This window comes from Egretta garzetta, unplaced genomic scaffold, assembly GCF_000687185.1.
Source record: "Egretta garzetta isolate BGI_Z169 unplaced genomic scaffold, ASM68718v1 scaffold974, whole genome shotgun sequence".
In the NCBI taxonomy this organism is placed as follows: Eukaryota; Metazoa; Chordata; class Aves; order Pelecaniformes; family Ardeidae; genus Egretta; species Egretta garzetta.
This window is the reverse complement of record NW_009259447.1, coordinates 12,239-22,881: the sequence shown is the minus strand read 5'-3', so window position 1 is coordinate 22,881 and position 10,643 is coordinate 12,239. Positions and strand designations below refer to the sequence as shown.

The following is a 10,643-nucleotide window of genomic DNA, read 5'->3' as shown; positions in this document are numbered from 1 at the left end:
GGGGAGGAGGAGGAGGAGGTGGTGATGGGGAAGGGTTAGGGGGGGTGGGGAGCATCCCGGCGCTAACGAGGGTCTCTTCGCTCGCAGAGCGGCGATGACGAGGAGTACCGGCGGATTTACGCAACGAAAATCAAACCCCGGCTGCGGTCGGAGGAGGGGCTGGAAGCGGAGTGCGGGGGGACGCAGAGCAGGACCATCACGGTCACCAGGAAGGTGACGGCGTACACGGTGGACGTCTCCGGGCGCGACGGAGCGGAAGACGTCGACGTCGTCGGCCCCGATTTCAAAATCCGGATCCCGAGGAAGGGTGAGGGCGAACCTGGGAAAATCGCTTCCGTCCCGGCGTTCCAGGCCTGCTCGCCCGGAATCGAAGCCAACGGACGTGGCGGGGACCTGGACGCGGGTTTTCATCTCAAGGGTCCCATGCTGGACGGCAAAGGACGCATTCCTGTTCCCGGGGAGCTGCCGCACCCCGGTGCTTCGGCCCCCTTTCCCCCGGGCGAGCCCCAAAGCCCCGGCGCCGGGTTCCTCACCGGGCGTGGAAACCCCAGCACTCGACGTGGGAAAAATCAAGATTCCCGTCTTGAAAATGCCCAAATTTGGGTTCCCGGCCGCGGGGGCCGGCGTTGAAGCTCAAGCCCCGCAGGTGGGCGCCAGCGTTGCTGCGCCGAAGCCGCAGGTTCCCTGCGTGGACATTGCCTCCTCGTCCGTCCAGGTCACGGGACCGGAGATCCCAGCTCCCGCCGTTCAAATCTCAAAGCCACGGGTGGACGTGGGGGTCAAGGGCACCTCCCCAGAACTGGAGGACCTTGGCATGGGTCTCCAAGGACGCGGGGTGGAGGCAGATGCTCACGGCACCAAGGGGAAGGTCAAAATACCGCACATGACCTTCCCCAAATTCACCGCTGTGGACTCGCAAGGGGAAGGGCCCGTGGTGGCAACGGCCCTGCCCAAGGGCACGGTGGGACCGGCAGCAGCCGAGGTAGCTGTTGGCGTGGCCGACGTGGCCATCAAGGGCGAATGGAAAGGCCCCGACGTCAAGAAGGTGGAAACGCCCCAAGTCTCGCTGTCAGACGTCAACGTGAACCTGAAGGGCCCTCAGGTGAAGGGAGACGTGGGCTTCCCCGGGGTGGAAGGGGACGTCAAAGGACTTGGCTCGAAGGGTCTCAAGATGGCTGCAAAGGCACCTGGTGGTGAATTTGGAAGTCCGGAAGGTTACCTGCAAGGGCCCAGGATATCCGCGCCCGATGCGGACCCCAAGCTGAGTTGGGGAGTGGAGGCTTCTGTCCCAAAGATGGGTGGCAGCTTGAAAGGGCCTCAGCTTGACGTCAAAGGCCCCAACCTGGGCATGGAGATGCCCCAGGTAGACATCAAAGGTCCCAAAGTTACGATGCCCGAGATGCACGTCAAGGGCCCCAAGATCTCCATGCCTGACATCGACTTGAACCTGAAGGGGCCCAGAGTGGACGTGTCTGCCCCCAAAGTGGAGGGGGAGCTGAAAGCACCCGGAGTTGACATCAAAGGCCCCGGAGTTGACATTGCAGTGCCAGACGTGGACGTCCATGGTCCAGAGGGCAAACTGAAGATGCCCAAGCTGAAAATGCCCAAGTTTGGGGTGCCCGGCCTGAAGGGAGAGAGCCCCGATGTTGATGTGACCCTTCCAAAGGGTAAAGTGGACATTTCTGGGCCCAAGGTAGACATCGAGGTGCCAAGCGTGGACATCAAAGGTCCCGAAGGCAAACTGCAAGGTCCCAAAGTTACGATGCCCGAGATGAGCTTCAAGATGCCCAAGATCTCCATGCCTGACATTGACCTGAACCTGAAAGGGCCCAAGGTGAAGGGAGAGGTGGACGTGTCTGTTCCCAAGCTGGAAGGTGACATCAAAGGCCCTGGACTTGACATCAAAGGCCCCGGAGTTGACATCAAAGGCCCCAAAGTTGACATCGAAGCACCAGACCTGGACGTCCACGGCCCAGAGGGCAAACTGAAGATGCCCAAGCTGAAAATGCCCAAGTTCGGGGTGCCCGGCCTGAAGGGAGAGGGCCCCGACGTTGATGTGACCCTTCCAAAGGGGGAGGTGACTGTTTCTGGTCCTGGTGTGGATATGGAGGTGCCAAGCATGGACATCAAGGGTCCTGAAGGCAAACTGCAAGGCCCCAAGGTCCGTGTGCCAGACGTCGATCTGCACCTGAAAGGCCCCACAGTGAAGGGGGACGTGGATGTCTCCATTCCCACGGTAGGGGCTGATTTGAAAGGTCCTGGACTTGACATCAAAGGTCCCAAAGTCGCCATTGAAGCACCAGACGTGGATGTCCATGGTCCAGAGGGCAAACTGAAGATGCCCAAGCTGAAAATGCCCAAGTTCGGGGTGCCCGGCCTGAAGGGAGAGGGCCCTGACGTTGATGTGACCCTTCCAAAGGGTAAAGTGGACATTTCTGGGCCCAAGGTAGACATCGAGGTGCCAAGCGTGGACATCAAAGGTCCCGAAGGCAAACTGCAAGGTCCCAAAGTTACGATGCCCGAGATGAGCTTCAAGACGCCCAAGATCTCCATGCCTGACATTGACCTGAACCTGAAAGGGCCCAAGGTGAAGGGAGACCTGGAAGTGTCTGCCCCCAAACTGGAGGGGGAGCTGAAAGCACCCGGAGTTGACATCAAAGGCCCCAAAGTTGACATTGAAGTGCCAGATGTGGACGTCCATGGCCCAGAGGGCAAACTGAAGATGCCCAAGCTGAAAATGCCCAAGTTCGGGGTGCCCGGCCTGAAGGGAGAGGGCCCTGACGTTGATGTGACCCTTCCAAAGGGGGAGGTGACCATTTCTGCGCCCAAGGTAGACATCGAGGTGCCAAGTGTGGACATCAAAGGGCCCGAAGGCAAAGATCTCAAACTTAAAATGCCCGAACTCAACGTTCAGACGCCAAAGCTGGCCATGCCCGATGTAGATCTCGGTTTGAAGGCCCCCAAACTGAAAGGAGACGCAGATGTCACTGGTGTGAAGATCTCCGGAGAGCTGAAGGGCCCCAAAGTAGATGTGGAGGGTCCCAAAGTGGATGTTGATTTGCCTGAGGTGGACTTGGAATGTCCCGAAGGAAAAATAAAAGGCCCCAAATTTAAGATGCCCAAGCTTAATATCAAGGCCCCAAAAATATCCATGCCGGATGTGGATTTGAACCTGAAGGGACCCAAAGTGAAAGGAGAGCTGGATATTGCGGCTCCCAAGATGGAAGGTGACCTGAAAGGGCCACAAATAGACATTAAGGGGCCAAAACTGGATGTTGAGACACCCAATATTGACTTGGAGGGCCCTGAAGGGAAGGTGAAGGGCCCCAAGTTCAAGATGCCCGAGATGCACATCAAGGCCCCCAAGATCTCCATGCCTGACATCGACTTGAACCTGAAAGGCCCCAAGCTGAAGGGAGACGTGGACGTGTCGGTTCCCAAGCTGGAAGGTGACATTAAGGGCCCAGAGTTTGACATCAAGGGCCCCAAAGTTGACGTTGACCTTCCTGATGTTGAGCTGGAAGGCCCAGAGGGGAAGGTGAAGGGGCCCAGGTTCAAGATGCCTGAGATGCATTTCAAGGCCCCCAAGATCTCCATGCCCGATGTTGACTTCAATCTCAAGGGCCCCAAGGTGAAGGGAGACGTGGACGTGTCTGTTCCCAAGCTGGAAGGTGACATCAAGGGCCCCGACTTCGACATCAAGGGCCCCAAGGTCGACATCGAGGCCCCTGACGTGGACATTCATGGCCCCGAGGGGAAATTCAAGATGCCCAAGTTCAAGATGCCCAAGTTTGGGATGCCAGGGCTGAAGGGAGAGGGCCCAGAGGTGGACGTGAACCTGCCCAAAGGGGACATTGATGTTTCCGTCCCAAAGGTCGATATCGAGGTGCCAAGCGTGGATGTTGAGTGCCCAGAAGGAAAACTGAAAGGCCCCAAGTTCAAGATGCCCGAGATGCACATCAAGGCCCCCAAGATCTCCATGCCTGACATCGACTTGAACCTGAAAGGCCCCAAAGTGAAGGGAGACGTGGACGTGTCTGTTCCCAAGCTGGAAGGTGACATCAAGGGCCCCGAATTTGACATCAAGGGCCCAAAAGTCGACATCGAGGCCCCCGACGTGGACATTCACGGCCCCGAGGGGAAATTCAAGATGCCCAAGTTCAAGATGCCCAAGTTTGGGATGCCGGGATTGAAAGGAGAGGGCCCAGAGGTGGACGTGAGCCTGCCCAAAGGGGACATTGATGTTTCTGGTCCAAAAGTGGACATTGAAGGTCCAGAGCTGGACATTGAAGGGCCAGAGGGGAAGGTGAAGGGCCCCAAGTTCAAGATGCCCGAGATGCACATCAAGGCCCCCAAGATCTCCATGCCTGACATCGACTTGAACCTGAAAGGCCCCAAGGTGAAGGGAGACGTGGACATGTCGGTTCCCAAGCTGGAAGGTGACATCAAGGGCCCTGAGCTGGACATCAAAGGCCCCAAGGTCGACATCGAGGCACCTGACGTGGACATTCACGGCCCTGAGGGGAAATTCAAGATGCCCAAGTTCAAGATGCCCAAGTTTGGGATGCCAGGGCTGAAGGGAGAGGGCCCAGAGGTGGACGTGAACCTGCCCAAAGGGGACATTGATGTTTCCGTCCCAAAGGTCGATATCGAGGTGCCAAGCGTGGATGTTGAGTGCCCAGAAGGAAAACTGAAAGGCCCCAAGTTCAAGATGCCCGAGATGCACATCAAGGCCCCCAAGATCTCCATGCCGGACATCGACTTGAACCTGAAAGGCCCCAAGGTGAAGGGGGGCGCTGATGTTTCCATTCCCAGGCTGGAAGGTGACCTGAAAGGACCTGATGTGAGTATTAAAGGGCCGAAGTTGGATGTTGAGGTTCCTGATCTTGATGTTGAAGGTCCTGAGGGAAAATTGAAAGGACCCAAGCTAAAAATGCCAGACATGCACCTGAAGGGACCCAAGTTCTCCATGCCCGATGTAGACTTGAACTTGAAAGGTCCCAAAATGAAGGGAGAAATGGATGTTTCCGTACCGAAAGTAGAGGGTGACGTGAAGGGCCTGGACCTGGAACTCAAAGGGCCCAAAGTGGACATAGAAGCTCCTGACCTAGACTTGGAGGGCCCAGAAGGAAAGATAAAAGGTCCCAAGTTCAAGATGCCCGAGATGCACTTCAAAGCCCCCAAGATCTCCATGCCAGACTTTGATCTGAACCTGAAAGGCCCCAAAGTCAAGGGGGACGTTGATGTTTCCCTTCCAAAACTCGAGGGGGACCTGAAAGGCCCGGATGTTGACATCAAAGGCCCGAAACTGGATGTTGATGTTCCTGACGTCGACCTTGAGTGCCCAGAAGCCAAAGTTAAAGGCCCCAAGTTCAAGATGCCTGAAATGCACTTCAAGACCCCCAAGATCTCCATGCCTGACATTGATCTGAACCTGAAAGGGCCCAAGCTGAAGGGGGATGTGGACCTGTCTGCCCCCAAACTCGAGGGCGACTTGAAAGGCCCCCAGGTAGATATCAAAGGTCCCAAAGTGGATATAGAAGCACCAGATGTGGATATTGAGGTCCCAGAGGGGAAGCTGAAGGGCCCCAAGTTCAAGATGCCTGAGATGCATTTTAAGGCCCCCAAGATCTCCATGCCAGACTTTGACCTGAACCTGAAAGGGCCCAAGGTGAAGGGGGATGTGGATGTGTCCGTTCCCAAGTTAGAAGGTGACCTGAAAGGGCCTGAGGTCACAGTAAAAGGGCCCAAAGTGGACATAGAGGCTCCAGACGTGGACCTAGAATGTCCAGAAGGAAAGATAAAAGGTCCCAAGTTCAAGATGCCCGAGATGCACTTCAAAGCCCCCAAGATCTCCATGCCAGACTTTGACCTGAACCTGAAAGGTCCCAAAGTCAAGGGGGACGTCGATGTTTCCGTTCCACAACTTGAGGGGGACTTGAAAGGCCCGGACGTTGACATCAAAGGCCCGAAACTGGATGTTGACCTTCCTGATGTTGAGCTGGAGGGTCCTGAGGGGAAGGTGAAGGGCCCCAAGTTCAAGATGCCCGAGATGCACATCAAGGCCCCCAAGATCTCCATGCCTGACATCGACTTGAACCTGAAAGGGCCCAAGCTGAAGGGAGACGTGGACGTGTCTGTTCCCAAGCTGGAAGGTGACATCAAGGGTCCTGAGTTTGATATCAAGGGCCCCAAAGTTGACATTGACCTTCCGGATGTTGAGCTGGAAGGCCCAGAGGGGAAGGTGAAGGGCCCCAGGTTCAAGATGCCCGAGATGCATTTCAAGGCCCCCAAGATCTCCATGCCCGATGTTGACTTCAATCTCAAGGGCCCCAAGGTGAAGGGAGACGTGGACGTGTCTGTTCCCAAGCTGGAAGGTGACATCAAGGGCCCCGAATTTGACATCAAGGGCCCCAAGGTTGACATCGAGGCCCCTGACGTGGACATTCATGGCCCCGAGGGGAAATTCAAGATGCCCAAGTTCAAGATGCCCAAGTTTGGGATGCCTGGTATCAAGGCGGAAGGCCCAGAGGTGGACGTGAACCTCCCAAAAGGAGATATTGATGTTTCTGTCCCAAAGGTGGACATTGAAGGTCCTGATGTTGAGCTGGAGGGTCCTGAGGGGAAGGTGAAGGGCCCCAAGTTCAAGATGCCCGAGATGCACATCAAGGCCCCCAAGATCTCCATGCCTGACATCGACTTGAACCTGAAAGGCCCCAAAGTGAAGGGAGATGTGGACGTGTCACTTCCCAAGCTGGAAGGTGACATCAAGGGTCCTGAGCTGGACATCAAGGGCCCCAAGGTCAATATCGAGACTCCCGACGTGGACATTCACGGCCCCGAGGGGAAATTCAAGATGCCCAAGTTCAAGATGTCAAGATGCCCGAGATGCACATCGAGGCCCCCAAGATCTCCATGCCCGATGTTGACTTCAATCTCAAGGGCCCCAAAGTTGACATTGACCTTCCGGATGTTGAGCTGGAAGGCCCAGAGGGGAAGGAACCTGAAAGGGCCCCCAGAGGGGAAGGTGAAGGGCCCCAAGGTCGACATCGAGGCCCCTGACGTGGACATTCATGGCCCTGCGGGCAAAATCAAGATGCCCAAGTTCAAGATACCCAAGTTTGGGATGCCTGGCATCAAGGCGGAAGGGCCCGAGGTGGACGTGAACCTCCCAAAAGGAGATATTGATGTTTCTGTCCCAAAGGCGGACATTGAAGGACCAGAGCTGGACATTGAAGGTCCTGAGGGAAGGGGAAGGGCCCCAAGTTCAAGATGTCAAGATGCCCGAGATGCACATCGAGGCCCCCAAGATCTCCATGCCCGATGTTGACTTCAATCTCAAGGGCCCCAAAGTTGACATTGACCTTCCGGATGTTGAGCTGGAAGGCCCAGAGGGGAAGGAACCTGAAAGGGCCCCCAGAGGGGAAGGTGAAGGGCCCCAAGGTCGACATCGAGGCCCCTGACGTGGACATTCATGGCCCTGCGGGCAAAATCAAGATGCCCAAGTTCAAGATACCCAAGTTTGGGATGCCTGGCATCAAGGCGGAAGGGCCCGAGGTGGACGTGAACCTCCCAAAAGGAGATATTGATGTTTCTGTCCCAAAGGCGGACATTGAAGGACCAGAGCTGGACATTGAAGGTCCTGAGGGAAGGGGAAGGGCCCCAAGTTCAAGATGTCAAGATGCCCGAGATGCACATCGAGGCCCCCAAGATCTCCATGCCCGATGTTGACTTCAATCTCAAGGGCCCCAAAGTTGACATTGACCTTCCGGATGTTGAGCTGGAAGGCCCAGAGGGGAAGGAACCTGAAAGGGCCCCCAGAGGGGAAGGTGAAGGGCCCCAAGGTCGACATCGAGGCCCCTGACGTGGACATTCATGGCCCTGCGGGCAAAATCAAGATGCCCAAGTTCAAGATACCCAAGTTTGGGATGCCTGGCATCAAGGCGGAAGGGCCCGAGGTGGACGTGAACCTCCCAAAAGGAGATATTGATGTTTCTGTCCCAAAGGCGGACATTGAAGGACCAGAGCTGGACATTGAAGGTCCTGAGGGAAGGGGAAGGGCCCCAAGTTCAAGATGTCAAGATGCCCGAGATGCACATCGAGGCCCCCAAGATCTCCATGCCCGATGTTGACTTCAATCTCAAGGGCCCCAAAGTTGACATTGACCTTCCGGATGTTGAGCTGGAAGGCCCAGAGGGGAAGGAACCTGAAAGGGCCCCCAGAGGGGAAGGTGAAGGGCCCCAAGGTCGACATCGAGGCCCCTGACGTGGACATTCATGGCCCTGCGGGCAAAATCAAGATGCCCAAGTTCAAGATACCCAAGTTTGGGATGCCTGGCATCAAGGCGGAAGGGCCCGAGGTGGACGTGAACCTCCCAAAAGGAGATATTGATGTTTCTGTCCCAAAGGCGGACATTGAAGGACCAGAGCTGGACATTGAAGGTCCTGAGGGAAGGGGAAGGGCCCCAAGTTCAAGATGTCAAGATGCCCGAGATGCACATCGAGGCCCCCAAGATCTCCATGCCCGATGTTGACTTCAATCTCAAGGGCCCCAAAGTTGACATTGACCTTCCGGATGTTGAGCTGGAAGGCCCAGAGGGGAAGGAACCTGAAAGGGCCCCCAGAGGGGAAGGTGAAGGGCCCCAAGGTCGACATCGAGGCCCCTGACGTGGACATTCATGGCCCTGCGGGCAAAATCAAGATGCCCAAGTTCAAGATACCCAAGTTTGGGATGCCTGGCATCAAGGCGGAAGGGCCCGAGGTGGACGTGAACCTCCCAAAAGGAGATATTGATGTTTCTGTCCCAAAGGCGGACATTGAAGGACCAGAGCTGGACATTGAAGGTCCTGAGGGAAGGGGAAGGGCCCCAAGTTCAAGATGTCAAGATGCCCGAGATGCACATCGAGGCCCCCAAGATCTCCATGCCCGATGTTGACTTCAATCTCAAGGGCCCCAAGGTCGACATCGAGGCCCCTGATGTGGACATTCATGGCCCTGAGGGCAAAATCAAGATGCCCAAGTTCAAAATGCCCAAATTCGGCATGTCGGGGAGACGTGGACGTGTCTGTTCCCAAGCTGGAAGGTGACATCAAGGGCCCCGAATTTGACATCAAGGGCCCCAAGGTCGACATCGAGGCCCCTGATGTGGACATTCATGGCCCTGAGGGCAAAATCAAGATGCCCAAGTTCAAAATGCCCAAATTCGGCATGTCGGGGCTGAAGGGAGAGGGCCCAGAGGTGGACGTGAACCTCCCTGAAGCCGACGTCACTATTTCAGGTCCGAAGGTTGACGTTACTCTGCCTGACCTGGACGTTGAAGGCCCAGAGGGAAAACTGAAGGGCCCCAAACTGAAGAAGCCCGACGTGCACTTCAACGTTCCGCAGATCTCCATGCCGGACATCGAATTAAACTTGAAAGGCCCCAAAGTCAAAGGTGACCTTGATCTTTCAGCTCCCAAAATCGAGGGCGAGCTGAGAAGTCCCAAGGTGGACATCAAAGGGCCAGAACTCGAGGTCGAGGGAGCCAAGCTTGACCTTGAAGGGAAGACGAAAAAACCCAGGTTTAAACTTCCCAAATTTGGCTTTTCTGGCCCTAAAGGGCAAAGCGCTGACATGGACGTGAAACTTAAAAAACCCGAGGTGGACATCTGCGGTCCGAAAGGTGACATCCATGCTCCAGATGTGGACGTGCAGGCCAAAGCCAAAGGGTCAAAGTTTAAAATGCCCTTCCTGAGCATCTCGTCCCCTAAAGTGTCGATGCCGGACGTGGAGCTGAACCTGAAGGGGCACAAAGTAAAAGGAGAGTTGGATGTTTCCAGCCCAAAGCTGGAAGGGGAGCTGAAGGGTCCCGAGGTGGACATCAAAGGCCCCAAAGTCAACGTTGAGGCACCGGAGGTGGACATTCATGGGCCTGAGGGTAAACTCAAAATGCCCAAGTTCAAAATGCCTAAATTTGGCGTGGCCGGGGTGAAGGCCGAGGGGCCGGAGGTGGACGTTGGCCTTCCAAAAGGAGAGCTGGATGTTTCGGGTCCCAAGCTGGACATGGAAGGCGTTGGTTTGGAAATTGAAGGCCCCGAGGGGAAGTTCAAGGGCCCTCAATTTAAGATGCCAGATGTGAACATCAAGGCCCCCAAGATCTCCATGCCTGACGTTGACCTGAACCTGAAAGGCCCCAAAGCCAAGGGAGATGTGGATGTTTCTCTCCCCCAGGTGGATCTGAAGGGCTTGGATGTGCATGTGAAAGGACCAAAAGTGGATGTAGAGGTCCCAGACCTTGACATCGAAGGTCCCAAAGGAAAACTGAAAGGCCCCAAGTTCAAGATGCCTGAAATGAATATCAAGGCTCCAGATATTTCCATGCCAGACCTCGATTTGAATCTGAAAGGGCCCAAGGCAAAAGGAGGTGTGGACGTCGATCTGTCAGGGCCAAAATTAGAAGGGGACCTGAGCGTGCCGGGCGTTAATATCAAAGGACCAAAAGTTGACATTGAGGCTCCTGAGCTGGATGTTGAAGGGCGAGAAGGCAAACTGAAAGGTCCCAAGTTCAAGATGCCCGAGATGCATTTCAAGGCCCCCAAGATCTCCATGCCCGACGTTGACTTCAATCTGAAAGGCCCCAAGGTGAAGGGAGACGTGGACGTGTCG

At 55.8% G+C, this 10,643-nt stretch overlaps 1 protein-coding gene across 1 annotated transcript in view; it reads left to right on the top strand.

Annotated features, from left to right (window-relative positions):
- Positions 1–70: 70 nt before the first annotated feature.
- Positions 71–10,643, top strand: part of LOC104124780 (neuroblast differentiation-associated protein AHNAK) — a gene marked incomplete at its 5' end in the record, with an annotated part of 17,048 nt that continues 6,475 nt past the window's right edge. The window contains 16 exon segments of the mRNA XM_035892716.1: positions 71–585; positions 587–1,886; positions 1,929–3,874; positions 4,259–4,399; positions 4,784–5,141; positions 5,808–6,532; positions 6,623–7,162; positions 7,387–7,674; positions 7,676–7,801; positions 7,803–8,075; positions 8,077–8,202; positions 8,204–8,476; positions 8,478–8,589; positions 8,624–8,877; positions 8,879–8,958; positions 9,044–10,637. Of these exon segments, the coding sequence (XP_035748609.1) occupies positions 71–585; positions 587–1,886; positions 1,929–3,874; positions 4,259–4,399; positions 4,784–5,141; positions 5,808–6,532; positions 6,623–7,162; positions 7,387–7,674; positions 7,676–7,801; positions 7,803–8,075; positions 8,077–8,202; positions 8,204–8,476; positions 8,478–8,589; positions 8,624–8,877; positions 8,879–8,958; positions 9,044–10,637 (8,651 nt within the window).